Source organism: Papaver somniferum, chromosome 7 (assembly GCF_003573695.1).
Source record: "Papaver somniferum cultivar HN1 chromosome 7, ASM357369v1, whole genome shotgun sequence".
NCBI lineage: Eukaryota > Viridiplantae > Streptophyta > Magnoliopsida > Ranunculales > Papaveraceae > Papaver > Papaver somniferum.
The window spans coordinates 192,965,488-192,982,124 of NC_039364.1; the positions used below are offsets into that span (position 1 = coordinate 192,965,488).

At 43.8% G+C, this 16,637-nt stretch overlaps 1 protein-coding gene across 1 annotated transcript; it reads left to right on the forward strand.

The window, feature by feature from the left end:
• Positions 1 to 438: 438 nt before the first annotated feature.
• Positions 439 to 15,746, forward strand: LOC113295743 (O-acyltransferase WSD1-like). The gene is made up of 6 exons (XM_026544068.1): positions 439 to 1,179; positions 1,392 to 1,470; positions 1,571 to 1,638; positions 14,750 to 14,968; positions 15,378 to 15,515; positions 15,600 to 15,746. Exons 1-6 carry the CDS (start codon positions 439 to 441, stop codon positions 15,744 to 15,746), a joined length of 1,392 nt encoding a protein of 463 aa, XP_026399853.1.
• Positions 15,747 to 16,637: the final 891 nt, after the last annotated feature.

The window sequence follows — 16,637 nt, forward strand, 5'->3', positions numbered from 1 at the left end:
CGTTTCTCATTCCAAGAGCTTCATATGTACAATCGGGGCGTTTTTGAAAAAATTGAATTGGAGCATACGCTTTTAAAAACTGTGCTTGGCGTTGATATTGCTGGTTATTCCGATACAAGAACTGTGAGAGTGTGTGATTAGTTTTTGTACCAGTTGGCTGCGTAAAAAAAAAAAAAAAACTTTAAAAAGCATAGGCATGCCACATGTAGTTGGGAAATCCCCGTTAAGTTGCATTTAACTAATGATTTTGTATTTTGTCTACTGTGAATGAATCGATAACTTCATATTTGCTTATTAAAATTCAACTTACTCTAAAAATAATGATTATAATCCAACTCTTTCTTGGAATCAAACAGCACTAGTCATATTTCCTCTCTGTGACTGCAGTATCTCTTTTGATCTCTATATTACAAGTGCTACAAGTTTTTCAAACCCACCATGAACAAAGAAGAACCTGTGACCCCTGTGGGGCGGCTGTTCTTGCAAGAAGAAGGAAATCAAGTTATCAATTGCATAACCAATGCCAAATACCGGATCAACATAGAATCCGTTAAAGCCGAAATAAAAAACTCCATTTTGATTCAGCACCCAAGATTTCAAAGTGTTTTAGTAAAAAACAAGAATGGTAGAGAATATTGGAAAAGAGGTGATGTAAATTTAGACAAACACATATTTGTCATTCAAGACATTGACCATGGTGATTCGCCATCCGGCATTCTTAGCGATGACGAGATCGTGAATGAGTATTTGGCAGATCTTACTGTTTCATCGCCTCTCAACATTGATAAACCATTATGGGAAATACATATATTGAAGGATCAAAACTGCATAGTATTGAGAATTAATCATGCTTTAGGTGATGGGGTATCTTTAATGTCTTTGATTTTGGCTATGTGTAGGAAAGTTGACCAGCCTGATCAATTACCCAGCATCCGTAAAAATAGCACCAAAAGTAGTAGTAGCAGCAGTAGTATGCGGGAAATGATTTGGAGATTGGTAATGAAGATTTGGTTAACTATTGTTTATGGAACGGGCTTCTTACTTCGAAGCTTGTGTTTGAAAGATGCTAAAAGCAAGATAAGTTGTGGGCATGGTGTTCAGCTTTGGCCGAGGAAGCTTGCTACTGCTAGGTTCAAGTTAGACGACATGAAATCTGTCAAGAATGCCGTCCTTAACGCGGTTAGTATCGTCGATCTCTATCTGTCTCCATCTTTTAGTATGTTTTTTTTATTTCGGTTCTGTACTTCCTGTCTCCTTTACTTGTTTGACTTCAGCTATTTCGATTACTGCACAATGTTGTCTACTGAAAAAAAAGACGTTTTGTTATCGTCATTTTTGGACAACCGGACTTCACTTTTATTGTTCACCGTGTTTATAAATTTGTGTGGCAGACTATCAACGATGTTCTTTTCGGCGTGATTGCATCTGGATTATCGCGATACTTGGATTACCATCGAACCTCGGACTCGAGTAACTATCACATTTGTTTCCGCACATAAAGCTTATTACACCTCCTCGAACTCAAGCAGTTAATGTTGATTTTAGCTAATCATAAAGCATTATTGTTTAGAACCAAAAGAGGGACTTCAAATCACGGGAATAGCAATGGTGAACCTTAGAGAACAACCTGGATTACAGGTCTGATACTTTAACGACTTCGCATTCTCTCTTATTGCATAATTCTGTCCTACATTTAGTAGTAACAGACTTGTTTCTTAAGAAGATGCACGGTACAAACCCTTTCATCCAAGCCTAATCACGATCGTGCATCTATTCAAAAGAGTTTTGTGTGCACATATTTCATCATCAAACACGTGTATATAGGAACATACGTGGAGAGCATGCGGACAAAGTCATCAAAGCATGATGACATGTGCCCACAGCTAAGATGCCCATCCCGCCGACGTTGGATCTTTGCCCGAACAAATCTAAGGGCAGAAGTTAAAAAGACGTACCGGTAACACGATAAACTGCGGAGCACCAGATAACTCCCGAAGAGTTACTTTATCTCATCCCCAAAAGAATCCAAGATCAACGGTGGAGAGAAAATGAACTGACATGGATGTGACAGGGGCAGAAGACACTTGCCTGACACGAGCAGGCACCTCAACTACCCGAATTAAACACTCTGAGCAGCATACGTGTCGATCAACCCGTGGAACGAACGAGGACGACTCTGCGTGATGAAGTAATAAACGAAGACCCCCGCGTGATGGACACAAAACACAAGAAGATAAGGTTCCAACGGTCCTCGGAGATGGGTCCCACACTTTAACCCTATAAATACACCTCTCTCCACCAAGAGTAAGGGATCGGAAAATTGAGGAAGGGAAGGAGAGAGAGATTGTGAGTGTAAGTTAGTCCTTTACAATATACAGATCTATGTAACCCCAATGTCACTCGACTATCTTTGTAACCATCAAGTAGATAGTGGAAAAGATGCAGGAAGCAGGAAAATCCAAAGTCACGTCAAAGGAAGCACCAAGGACAACCCCGATCATCACCCGGAGCAAGCAGAAAGGAGACAAAGCCAAAATGACCAGTCAGAGGCAGGACACTGCGGAAATCACTTCGCCTATGAACGCTAACTCCGTCGCAGCCGCGGCCCTCAGAGCAGCGGCAACAAAGTATAGTACAACAGCGGCTTCCCCAAAGGTTGCGGAAGCCAACAAAACTTTTGCTACGAATCAATTTCACCAACCAAAAGAAAGGGTGGATGAATCCAGAACACACTAACCCGCGCACCCGCCGACATTCGGAATGCCATCAACAAACGAGAAAAATCAAACTTCGCCGGCGGCTCTAACACCGCATATGGGCACTTCGCCCGATCTGGAAATGCCGACAATCGAAGCTGAACCTCCCCCACCTTTAGTGCAAACCATAGAAGAAGGCGGCACCATTGCCGTAGTAGCACGAGCTGGAACTCCCAATCAGGGGTCGAACCAATCACATCGATTGATGGCCGAGCTTGAGGAATTGAAGAAGAGCCAGAAGATTTACGCAGATGCTGTAGCTCTGTTGGCCAGAGAAAACCAGGATTTAAAAGACCGGATTGCCCTAAGCACAAAGACGAGCCAACAACTCGATGAAGCAAGTTCAAAGGCACCAGAACCAAACCGAGACCGAAGAGTCATCGTAGCAGCAAATGGAAAAGCGGCAAGGGGTAGTAGCGCATCCGACCCGGATTATAACGACGGAGAGTCAAGCAATCACGAGCAGAAGAGCGCAGGGCACTACCGCGCGATGGAAGAACTGCGTGATGAAATGATGGCAGAGATCAGGCAGTTAAAAAGTAGACAAGGCGGGGGAAGGTTAGAAGAGGTCATGAGAGAGGCTAACTCCACACCCCTAACTCATCGCCTGGCCAGCACCCCTATTCCACTCAAGTGCCCTGTCCCGACATTTGAATGCTATGACGGATCCAGTGATCCCGCTGCACACATTCAGTATTATAACCGTGTCTTGGATAGAAGGAGTCAAAACGACGCAGTACTCTGTAGGTACTTCCCATCGAGCCTGAAGGGATCGACATTGTCTTGGTTTGATAATCTGCCTCCAGACTCCATCCACTCCTACGACCAACTCGCGGAAAAGTTCTTAAGAACTTACATGTACAACAAGGCTGTTAATACTGGAATGGATAAGCTCTTTTCGCTAGCAATCAGCTATAAGGAAACCACGAGGGAATACACTAACAGATGGCACAAGGTCTGCCAAGCTATAGGGAGTGTGGACCCGGTGGTAAGTATCAACTGCTACAAGTGGGGATTAGACCGAATGAGTCCACTATTCGTTGAGATTCATGTAAGCGTACCTAAGACAGAGGGATATCTTCGAATAATTATTGAAAAGCACGCTCGTCTTGAAGAAATCCAGCGTGAAAACCCTAGGGCATACACGCAGAAGTCTCACCGTACCAATTCAGCAGAACAAACCAATGGGGCCAAAAGGAATTGTTCAGCGGAGAGGCCTCACGAAGATAGGAAGGAACGAAGGGACGAACGACGAACAGGCGATCGAAAATTCGAAGATCAAGTTTACACGAAGCTCATTGCTAGCTATGCTCGGATCCTGAGAGAGATCAAAGGAAGGGAAAACCTGGAGTGGCCATGGTCTAAGGGAAAACAGCCCTCGAGAACCGAGAAGTCTAAAGATTATTGTGAATATCACTGCTTCAACGGACACCAGACTGAAAAATGTAAAAACCTCAAAATAATGATCCAAAAATTAATCGATGCTGGCGATCTCAAACAGTACATACGAAAGGATGTCACCGAGGATAGATCCAAACGAACCAAGCCAGTCCAGCTTCCAGAAGGGAACCGCACAATCAACACCATTTCGTGTTCTGAAGCCGCAGGGCCCTCACTTACAGCACAGATAGGAAAGAGGTTACTGAAGCAGTTCGAAGACCGCTGCGAATCGTATAAGATCAATGGGATAGAGGTGGAAGAGCACGAAGAGTGGATGGACTCGCCTATTATTTTCGATGCGGAGGATATCGAAGAGGACATGGAAGACCATAACGACCCCCTGGTCCTCACACTACCAGTGGCCGGATGTAACCTCAAAAAGATCCTCATAGACGGGGGAAGCTCAGTAAACGTTCTATTCTACGACGCATTCAAACGAATGAAACTCCATGAAGAACAGCTGATGACCTCATATTACACCATCTACGGATTCAATGGTTCACCCACGAAGCCATTGGGAGACATCATGTTGCAAGTTAACGCCGGACCCATGAAAGTAGAAACACGATTCAGCGTGGTTCACGCCCCATCCCCCTACAACGCCATTATCGGACGAAAGTGGCTACATAAACTCAAGGGAGTGGCGGCAACGTACTACCAATATCTCAGATTCCCTACACCTTAGGGAGTAATGGAAATCAAGGGAGATCGGGTATCTGCAAGGGAGTGCCAAGCCACTCAGGATCGCATCAACAACGAACAAGAAGAGAAGGGAAAAACCCGAAGAATTAAAAATAAAGAAGCCGCGAAAGAGAAGGCCATAGACCTGTTCCTAAAGAAAACTACAGGAAGGGGTTTACCAAAGATGATAATGTCCTAAACACAGAGAAAAGTACTTCAGCAGCCAACGAAGGACATAAACATACTAAATAGCAATCAAAGAACGTCCCAGTTCTCGGGGATCCGAAGCCGGTGTTCACGCCAGTAGAGCCCGTAAAAGAAATCAACATAGGAACGGAAGAAAACCCGAAGATGATCAAAGTAGGGACCATAATGGACGAAAAAAGAGAAGATTCTCTAACCAAATTACTTAAAGAATACGCGGATGTATTCGCCTGGAAATTAGGAGATATGCCTGGGATTGACCCAAAAGTAATCCAACACGAGCTGCGCATCAAACCAGGCATACCACCTTTCAGACAAAAAATAAGAAAAGTTGCACCGGAGTATCATAAGGTCGTGGAAAAAGAACTTCGGAAACTACTAGACGCAGGTTTCATCAAGGAAGTCAAGTACCCTACGTGGATCTCCAATATGGTCGTCGTTCCTAAGAAAAATGGAGGGGTTAGGATATGCATCGATTTTACTAACCTAAACAAGTCATGTCCAAAGGACAGCTATCCCTTGCCAAGCATAGATCAGCTGGTAGAGGCGGTAGAAGGATATGAAGAGCTGTCATTCATGGATGGACATTCTGGCTACAACCAAGTATCCCTGGCAGAAGAAGATCAGACACACACAGCGTTTTACACCCCACATGGCCTTTATTGCTACACTAGAATGCCCTTCGGACTTTGAAACGCAGGGGCAACATACCAAAGAATGGTCGATGCTATCTTCAGGCCATGGATTGGTAGTACCTTAGAAGTTTACGTTGACGATATACTCGTCAAAAGCAAGCTGCGCAAAGATCACCACCAGGATCTGAGAGATATCTTCGAAGCAATGAGAAAACATCACATGAAAGTGAATCCAGAGAAATGTACTTTCGGCGTCACCTCGGGAAAATTCCTCGGGTATCTGGTAACAAAAAGGGACATTGAGGTAGACCCAGTAAAGATTCAGGCCATAGTAGAAATGTCGTCCCCGAAGAATTTAAAAGAAGTGCAGAAACTCAATGGGTCCATCGCAGCCTTGGGAAGATTTATTGCCCGATCCTCGGACAAATGCAAACATTTCTTCAATATTCTCAAAAAAAGGGAGTAAGTTTGAATGGACCGCAGAATGCGAAGAAGCCTTCCAAAAAATCAAAGAACACCTAGCTTCAATTCTGATCCTGCAGAAACCGGATCCTGATGAGGTTTTGGCATTGTACATAGCAGCAACAGAAGACGCAGTCAGCGCAGTGTTGGTCAAAACCAATACGAAGATAGAACAGCCTATCTATTACGTCAGTAAGACCCTCAATTCTGCGGAAAGGAACTACACAAAGATCGAACAGCTTATCCTAGCATTGGTTTGGGCTACTCAAAAGCTGAGAACCTACTTCCTAACTCACTTCGTCCGCGTCCCATGCAAAGCACCACTGGAAGCAGTCCTCAAAAGCGCGGGAAAAGTGGGCAGAATAGCCAAGTGGAACACCCACCTGGACCAATTCAACATCATTCATGAAATTCAACATTCCGAAAATCCCAAGTTTTGGCGGATTTCTTAGCAGACCTCCCCCTGGACAACGACGAAGAGATTAAGGGAATACCAGAAGACGAAGAAGAAAGCAAAGATTCAATGGATATCCTCGAACCCGCGAATCAAAGACAATGGGAAGTCTTCGTCGACGGTTCCAAAAATAAGGAAGGAGCAGGAATAGGCATTGTCATCACCACCCCAACCGGAGAAAGGATTGTACAGGCACTCAGGTTAGAATTCAAAGAGCATACCAACAACATCGTTGAATACGAGGCAGTCGTACATGCCCTCCGTATAATAATAGAAATGGGGGTAACCGATGTAAGACTGACAAGTGATTCGCAGCTTGTCATACGGCAAATAGAGCTCGAGTACAATGTGTACGATGAAACCCTGTCAGCTTACATGGCCTTGGTCCAAACATTGGCGTCACAAATTCCGAACATCAAATTCCGGCACTTATGCAGAAAGGATCTCAGGCATGCGGATGCTCTAGCATATATATCATCCATGCTGAAGGATAAAAGCGTCGAAGCTATTAAAATAACAAGGGTATACGAGCCTTAGATTGCATCTCAATTCTCCTTCGCTACCAATCAAGATACAGTGGAAGAAAATATCGAAGACCAAGTAGGAGAAGACATCCATAACGATTTTGACGAAGAAGATATCCTGTCAAGAGCAAATCAAGACGAAGACTTCAACAACGAAGATGATTGGAGAACGGTGATCCATGCGTTTCTCGAAAAGGGAAGTTTACTCGCGGACCATAAACAAGCTAGGAAAATACTCTCCAAAGTAGGAAGATATTATCTCCGGGATGGGGTCCTGTACAAGAAATCCTTCCTCGGTCCATTACTACGTTGCTTATCCCGGAGAGAGGGGCACTGAATTCTAAACGACATCCATTATGGTGACGCAGGGAATCATAGCGGCATGAGGTCACTAGCCGACAAAGCAAAAACGCAAGGATATTACTGGACCACAATGATACAGGATGCCGCAAGGATGTCCCGACGGTGTGAAGAATGTCAGCGCTTCGCCAAAAAGATACACGCGCCGGCAACACTGTTAAATTCTGTATATAGCCCGTGGCCATTTGCGAAATGGGGCATAGATATCGTCGGGCCTTTCGTCGAAGGGTCAGGGAAAAGACCATTTTTGATAGTAGCCACAGACTACTTCAGTAAATGGGTGGAAGCCAAAGCCTTATCCAGGATCAGAGACGTGGACGTGTTTACTTTCATATTCCAAAATATTATTTGCAGATTCGGCATACCAGCGGAAATCGTGTCCGATAATGGTAAACAATTACAGGGGAAAAACATAGACATGCTCTTTGACACTTTCGAAACAAGGAGAAACAAGTCCACCCCCATATACCCTCAAAGCAACGGACAAGTGGAAGCTACAAACAAGACCCTCGCCCTTATCCTCAAAAAACAATTAGACGAACATAAGGGGCGATGGTGTGAACAGTTGTATAATGTGTTATGGGCATACAGAACAACAAGAAGATCTTCCACCGGGGAATCCCCGTTTCTCCTCACTTATGGAGCTGAAGCAGTCATCCCACAAAGGCCGAAGCATGGGAGAAAAATCTCACAACAGACATGATGTTAGAGAGATTGGACGACCTAGAAGAAAGAAGGGAAGCAGCATTGCAGAAGATGGAAAATTATCAACGAAGACTAGCAACGGAGTACAACAAAAAGGTCAAGCTTCGGAATTTTGTAGAGGGACAGTATGTGTTAAGAACTATCCCACAATATCAACGAGAAAAGAGATGGGGAAAGTTAGCACCTACGTGGGGAGGACCCTTTATAATACACGACATTGCGGGAAGCGGTTCCTATTACCTTCGCAATCTGAAAGGCGAGGTCCTCCGACATCCTTGGAATGCTAAGTGGCTTAAACCATATTACCCATAGGAGCAACGCAGCTTTGCATCTGCGTGAAGAATACCAGAAGAAGAAGGTAGCGTGACCGCTCTACATGTTTCTATCTCTGGACGAGGAATTGCAAGCCTCAACCTATCAATCAAACAAGATTTCCTAAAAATTCAATAAATCAACTTATCAACAATATTGGGGAAAGTAGTTAATCTACAATCTCTCAAGGCTCCCCCATCAGTGTCCATAAGTGTAAGACCAGGGGGAAGGCACCCAGCAGAAAGAGATACCCAACCAATCTTAAGGCAACGGGTCGACGGAATGGGTGTATGTAAAATTTTTTAACCCCATATCCTAGAACGTTGCCTCGGCCCCCACCGTCTGGGAATCCTCTGGCCAAGGGTTCGCCAGCGGGGTGACAGGTCTCAAGCCGATCACGAAGGTACCTCCCTTCGATATCGCACCCAAACACTTAAAAAACTCTTTTGTTTTTAGCGTCTTTCATCACAATGCCTAAAATAAACAACAAACTGATATTGCAGGTATATCAAAAAAATGATCCATTTCATAAAGGTTGGTTACAAAAAGCGGCAAGGCCATGGATTGTAAATTTACACATCAAAAATTTACAAGGAATACACATCAAAAATATTCTTTTTACAAAAGACTAGCAAAATCTAACGGAAGGATAATGATGTCGCGGTCTCTACTTAGAAGATGCCGCCCCATCAGCAGGGTTGTTCCGAAGATTTGAAGGGACGCTCCCACCAGATGAGGGTCCCGAGGAGCCAGGCACTGGACGACGCGGATAGCTCTTCACAAGGCCATGCTCGGTCTTAAGGCCAAGCTCAATCTTCTCCATCATCTTGTTTGTCTCCTCAGCCAATTGACACCGAGCCTTATGCATAATAACTGTCTCCGCTGTTGGGCTTGGGATAACAACGAAGAGAGACGATTCACTTCTTTAGAAGCTTCACCAACGGCCTCTTCGCGGGATGCCGCCAAACTCTTAAAATGATTAGTCTGTTCTTCCTGCTGCGCTAAGGAAGATTGAGCCTTTTCAAATTTTTCATTCGCAACGCGGAGTTGTCCCTCGAGCTCTGAAAAAGACAACACAAGGGAGTTAGCACAGAAAAGACACAATCACACTCGATGAAATAGAGTTATACCTTCGACACAAGCCGAAGCCTCTTCATACTCATTAACAACCGCATCTCGCGCTTCATCAAGATGGTCATATTCCGCGGATAATTTCTTATAATCTAGTTGAAGGTTGGTGAGAGTAAATTGACTGGCATCTAGTTCTACTTGCTTCATCGAATCCATGTGACGAAGATGGTTGACTTCGTTGTTTATCTCTGATACCCCTTTGCCAAGTCTGTACATACATACTTCAAGATTTCTCTCAGACTCATCCAGACGTGCTATTTCAGCGCGAGACGCAGCAAGGGCCTTTCTTAGAGCCCAAACTTCGGCTCGGGCAACATCCCGTTCTCTGGTAAGACACAGCATGCTCTCATTAACTCCCGGAAAAGGAAGGGAGCGAGCCTTTCGTAATTCCTCTTCCAGAAGATGTATCCTAGACTCCAGCAATGAAGTTCGCTCACGGGATTCCCGCAGATTCTCACGTGTCCACAACAACGTACCATTGAACAAAGTACGGTCATGGTTATACAGATTCTGCATATCAACCATTTGAACATGCCTTGCGCGCCATACCTCAGCCCGAGCGTCCCACTTTTTGTCTTCACTCTTAATTTTCTCGACCAGCTCTTTGATACGAGATTTTTTCCGTGCCCTTTCGTTTCGAAGCCATATCAACTCGTGGACGCCACCCACTGGAGATAGGGTGGGGAGACTCAGACAGAACAACTAAGGAATATAGAGGAATTACGACGCACTGCGAGGGTAGAAGAGGAAAAAGAATCAAACCTGTGAAAGCTGAAACTTGGCCGCGAGTTTGCTCTAACTCAGCGTGAACGACAGCAAGCTCTGAACGAAGCCCAGCCTCCGCTTCACCCAGCCTTTCTTTCTCTTTAACGCTTCTCTTCAGTTCTTCTATTTCTACCTCAGCCGCAGATAATTCCTTTTCTCTGTGACGAAGCTTAGCCTCCAGCTTCAAAGATTTCGCCTTAAAGAATTGATACAACACATGGTTACAATGCACACTCCTCATCATCTACACATCAAAACGGAAAACATTATTACACCGAAGGATTCGATCGTCACGAAGAAATATGTACGAAGACTTACCTCCAAGACACGCTGCTGAGGAAAACCATATTGGTAACCGTCGGCTATGGCCATCATATCCTCGACAGAAGTAGGAGGCTCCGATACAAGGGTAGCTTCGGGAACACTCAAACTTTTCCCCCACATCTCAGATACCCGCTCCTTGGAAGACAGTTCCATCATCCGACGGGTATAAGCATCGGAATCCTTTTCACCAGCAACCACCGGGGCAGGATGAGGGACAAACAGCAAACCCTTTTTCTTAAGCCAATCCATTATGGCGTCCTCACCCTCAAATGTCAACGAATGAGGGAAATCCTCAGAAGGCGAATCAACCACGGAATTCCCCTTGGCTGATATTGCCTCATCAACACAAGTTTCGGCATCAACACGCACATCGTGATCACCCGCGCCTCCATCCTGAACAGCAGCGTCTTCCTTACCAGACCCCCCGAGCACATCCAAATCATCATTGGGGGAAAGTAGAGAGAAGTCTTCAGGAAAATCAAGAGCATCGTCAAGGATATCCCCTGCGGAATAAACCCGGTCAAAAGAGAACTCTTGAGACATGGTGGGGAGAGTTCCCGCAGCATCACCAGCAGGGACTGACATATCAGCGATAACACTGCCATCAGCTACCGCGGCATTATTTCCTCCATCACCTTCAAAACCCGCACCAATCTCCTCCTCGACATTAGGGGGGGAAGTATCAGTACGTTCTTCCCCATCAGAAATCTCATCCTCGGCAAAATCTTCGTTTACCGGACTGGTAACTTCTTCATGAACCTCAGCCTCACCCATCACAATGGTAGAAGACTGCTTCGGCCCAATCTTTTTCTTCTTCGAAACCTGCAAACCAACACATGTTCCACAGAGTTACTTTCCACAGAGTTACTTTCCGAACAAGCGCGGCCAGAAACTGCAATAACCATACCTTAGCAGTAGTGGCACTCTTCGGTGGAAGTATAACACCAGAACCTTCCTCCTCGTCTCTTTCAACGACGTCGAGGGCATAAGGAAAGTTCATACCTGCGAAGTTTAAATGCCAGGGACAGAAATATCCATAATGAGCAGGAGGAGATTCACGTGGCCTGCTACTCCCAGAAGGACGCCAACCGCGTGGACCGGGAATCCAACCGTACGCCCAAGGACCAACAATTTCGATTACAGTAACGTGCCACTCGTAGTCATGGTCACGCTTGATCCTCTCACGTGCCGGAAAACGTTTCCGCTGACTAGACCCCTCGGTGCCTGGAACATACTTCAGTTTGGCATCGCTGACCTCACTTAACAGACGAATTTCACCCCGAGGAGCAGCGAGATTCCGAAGGCTAACACTCCACGGTTTACGATTCCTACTATTGACGTAATCACCAAAAGAGTTGTTGAAGTTTTCAGGAGTATACCATTCCCTCTCTGCGGGATTTGGAACATAACATGTCATCGTCGTCTGTCCCTTACTCCGCAGATAACACTCCTTCAGTGCACGGAGATAATTCCCCGATAATTGCAACACAGAACGGCTGTGAGTATTGGTAGAAGAGCCTTCACGACCATCAAGCACATCGTAATAGAAGGAGTCGCCAGACTTGTACAACGGCAGCATAAGACCCGCCTCGAAATCTCCAACCGTAGTCAACAAATGGAACTCATCAAACTGATACTTTGAGAGGAGCTCATAAGTAATATCATCCTCAGGGGCATAGAAACGAACCTCGAAGGCTTGAAGCTCATGTTTTTCCTTGAAAACTTCAAGGTCAATATGCTTGAACGTCACTTTCTTATTGCTGACCGAAACACTGCATATCACCGGGGCAGCCTCATCCTGTTCCGCGGGGTCGGACGAACCAACAAAAGCCTCGGAAGCTCGTCTTTTCAAAGAGGGATTCTTAGACGATTCAGTCCTCGGGACACAACCTTTGGTGTTTTTCCCTTTGAGAGGAAGTACTGGAGGCGGCGGTAGAGGGTGCTGCACAGGAACTACTGAACACAGAGGAGGAACATCAAAGGCAACAACACGAGGAGGTGTCTGCGCACACCTAACGTCATCACGAGGACGAGAAACCGCACGATCGGCAGCATTTCGAGACCCGGAAGGATTTTTTGAGGGACCATCTTTCCTAGGAGGAGAGGCCTTCGCCCCTGAATAAGAAACTCGGATACCACGGGGATCCATTTGAGACTCTCTGCGCGGAGGGGATCTCGGTAGACTAGAACCCGGAGTTTGATAAGGAAGCTTCGGACGGTCAGACATGGATGCGAAGAGATACAACATAAACAAGTTAGAAACAAACACAAGGTCATCACCAAAGATCAAAAAACCACTAAATTAGCAGTCCATCTCAACATAGCACAGAAACCCTAAAACCCCAAACTCAAAAGTCCAATCAATACACGTAAAACAATGACCTCCTCAATTTGAGACGAAGAACAGGGGAAAACTAGCATACAAGCATTAGAAAAGGGTTCTTCATCACAAACAAGGGACGATATCAGCAGAAAAGGGAGGCTCAATACGATCAACAGCAGGAAATTTACAACCAACACAGCTTAAAACAAAAGGAACAAAGAAAAGAAACCTTACCACCACAAACAGCAGCAGGAAGAAGACAACAAACCAGAAACAATGAAGAAGGGAGCGTGATTAATGCTAAGACAGAGGATTTAATGGTCGAAGAACAAAGAATGAAGACTGACAGATAATGAAACAAACCAGAAACAATGAAGAAGGGAGTGTGATTAATGCTAAGACAGAGAATTTAATGGTTGAAGAACAAAGAATGACAGAGAATGAAATTAATTTTCGAAGGAGAATGAAATTAATTTTTCTCCCCTCCTTAATATACTCGAAAGAAAGAAAAGGAAGTTAAGGGAGGAATGGGAACGTGCCCATTAAATGAGCAGTTAATGCACGAATAAGAAACACGCCCAAGTCTCTAGGAGAAGTTATTAGGAGAGAGGAAGAATATGTAACGATTTTTTTCTTCAATGCTCCCACTAAACACTCAAGCCCGAAGAAAAGGGGCAAATTGTGTGCACATATTTCATCATCAAACACTTGTATATAGGAACATACGTGGAGAGCATGTGGACAAAGTCATCAAAGCATGATGACATGTGCCCACAACTAAGATGCCCATCCCGCCGACGTTGGATCTTTGCCCGAACAAATCTAAGGGCAGAAGTTAAAAATACGTACCGGTAACACGATAAACTGCGGAGCACCAGATAACTCCCGAAGAGTTACTTTATCTCATCCCCAAAAGAAGCCAAGATCAACGGTGGAGAGAAAATGAACTGACATGGATGTGACAGGGGCAGAAGACACTTCCCTGACACCAGCAGGCACCTCATCTACCCGCATTACACACTCTGAGCAGCATACGTGTCGATCAACCCGTGGAACGAACGGGGACGACTCTGCGTGATGAAGTAATAAACGAAGACCCCCGCGTGATGGACACAAAACACAAGAAGATAAGGTTCCAACGGTCCTCAGAGATGGGTCCCACACTCTAACCCTATAAATACCCCCTCTCCACCAAGAGTAAGGGGATCGGAAAATTGAGGAAGGGAAGGAGAGAGAGATTGTGAGTGTAAGTTAGTCCTTTACAATATACAGATCTATGTAAACTCCAAAGTCACTCGACTATCTTTGTAACCATCAAGTAGATAGTGAAACAACAACCCCGTGGATGTAGGCCTTAGTGCTGAACCACGTAAATCCCAGTCTTATTTATATTTCAGCACTTTATATTTGCCTAACGCTCCATGAGTTTTACTTTTATGCTTCGTTTTCTTTATCTTCCCCTACGTAAACGCCCCTCTCGATGTTATTGTATGAGGCTATGATAAACCCGAAGATTTGGAGCCAAGGAATCAATGTCATTGTATTATCAGTGCGAGTCCGTACCTAGAGTGCGAATATTGTTTGTGAACATATAGATGCCTTCGTGATTTACATGTTCACAAGTTTATCTGCTGACATTTCTCATATACACTATTGTGAACTTGCTTTTACAGGAGATGTCAAGTTTGGTAAAGAGCAGTTCGGTGACAAGTTGGTGGGGTAACAAATTTGCCTTCCTTTTGCTCCCAATTTATCCCCATAAAAATGTTGGTAATGATGCACTTCAATATGTCAAGAACGCCAAAGAAATGCTCGACAAGAAGAAACTATCGTTAGAAGCTCATTTCACTTATGCGATTAGTAAATTAGCGATGTCACTTTTGGGTCCAAAGGTAATAAACCTCCGTTACTTTTTAATATGCTAGTTTCTTTTTTTGAGAAAATTAAGGAAATTAAGAGAACTAATTATTGAAAGTGGTCCTCTACACACTTGTCAATAAAAGAAGTGAAGTGAAATGGTCCCCATGACACTTGTCAGCCAAAGAAATAAGTGAAATGGTCCACATAACACTTGTCATCAAAAGAAGTTAAAAAAAAAAGTGGTCCCAAAAAATTAAAGTAACATTTGTATTTCCCAATTAGGAAACTGGCCTATTTTTTAAAAATATTTTTTTATAGAAACTGGCCTATTAAAAAATAACGGAGGGAGTAATCAGCAAGATTCTATAACTTGAAGAATTGATCACAATCTGAACCATCGATATTTGCATAATTTACAATATTTTTTGCTTGTGTTTGTAGGTCACGTATTTTCTTAACAACAAGGTTTTCTGTAATACAAGTTTTACGACATCGAATGTGGTTGGTCCACAAGAAGAGATTATGTTCGGAGGAAATCCAATAACTTCATTTAGAGCAACTTCGTCCAGTTTACCCCATGTAAGCTTTTTCCTTTTCAACCATTTGTTTCTGGTTTGCGCTAGCTGTGTCTAGGTTCATGGATTCTAAGTAATGAAACTGCAGGCACTGACAATGCACATGGTAAGTTATGCTGGAAAAGCAGAAATGCAAATTCTTGTGGCTAAAGACATTATTCCAGATCCTCAGTTCCTTGCGAAGTGTTTTGAAGATGCATTGCTTGAAATGAAGGAGGCTTCTGTTAAGATCTGAGAAATTCGATTAAAGTAGTGGTGCTCCTCTCGCATATACTACTCATTAAGACTCGTGAGAAGTGCATATATCATACTGCAATTTACTTCACTTGCGTGTTTAGACTCTCAGAAGTATATTTCAAACTCTCAGAAGCATTATCAAATCGGATATGTTCCAAATTCTTGGTGAACTTTATAGGAAGCGTCGCCCAGTCAGGCAGTCACCCATTAGCAAGATGTCATTTTTACAAGGCTTGTAGCCTTGTTTTGTCAACCATAAAGAGTGCACCATAGGGGCGGCTCAATAGCTTATCTAAAAAATCACAACAGAACAACAATGGCTACCTTTAAAGACGGAAAATTCATTCTAACACACTACCAGCAATAGACAGAGACACAATTATTAGGATTGAATGCCAGAAACACATTTATTAGCAATAGACGGAAAATTCATTCTACCCCTCAGGCTAGTTTCTAGACATATATTCCGTAAAAGTAAATTGGAAACCCTTGTTCTTTTTAGGCAAAGAAGGATAAGCTTTATTAAAAAAGAAAAATACAACTCACAGGCCCAAATTACAAACCCATCTCTTTTCACACCATGATTTTTTTGGGAAACATGTTTCGGGACATACTCATTTTTTCGAGACATACTCATTCATTATACTATTTAGGGTGGGTTTATAAGGGGTGTCTAAAGGTAGTGTAATTACCTATATATCCTTAAACAATTTAAATTATTAGAGTGCCCTTATCATCAAAAACCTAAAATCAAAAATCAAAATAAACTTTAAACTCAAACATCTTGGACTCAAATTCAATCAAGAAATTGATCAAGCAAAGCAAACACGAATCGAAGTGAGCGATGTTGGAGTGCGAAATCCAATTCTCAATTGCTCTTATATGTATT

Bases quoted from the DNA above. Each gene is read 5' to 3' on its own strand.
- LOC113295743 (XM_026544068.1), top strand. From the start codon at position 439: ATGAACAAAGAAGAACCTGTGACCCCTGTGGGGCGGCTGTTCTTGCAA. The intron at 1,471-1,570 runs GTAACTATCACA...ATTATTGTTTAG, and splicing joins CCATCGAACCTCGGACTCGA to AACCAAAAGAGGGACTTCAA. The intron at 15,516-15,599 runs GTAAGCTTTTTC...ATGAAACTGCAG, and splicing joins CTTCGTCCAGTTTACCCCAT to GCACTGACAATGCACATGGT.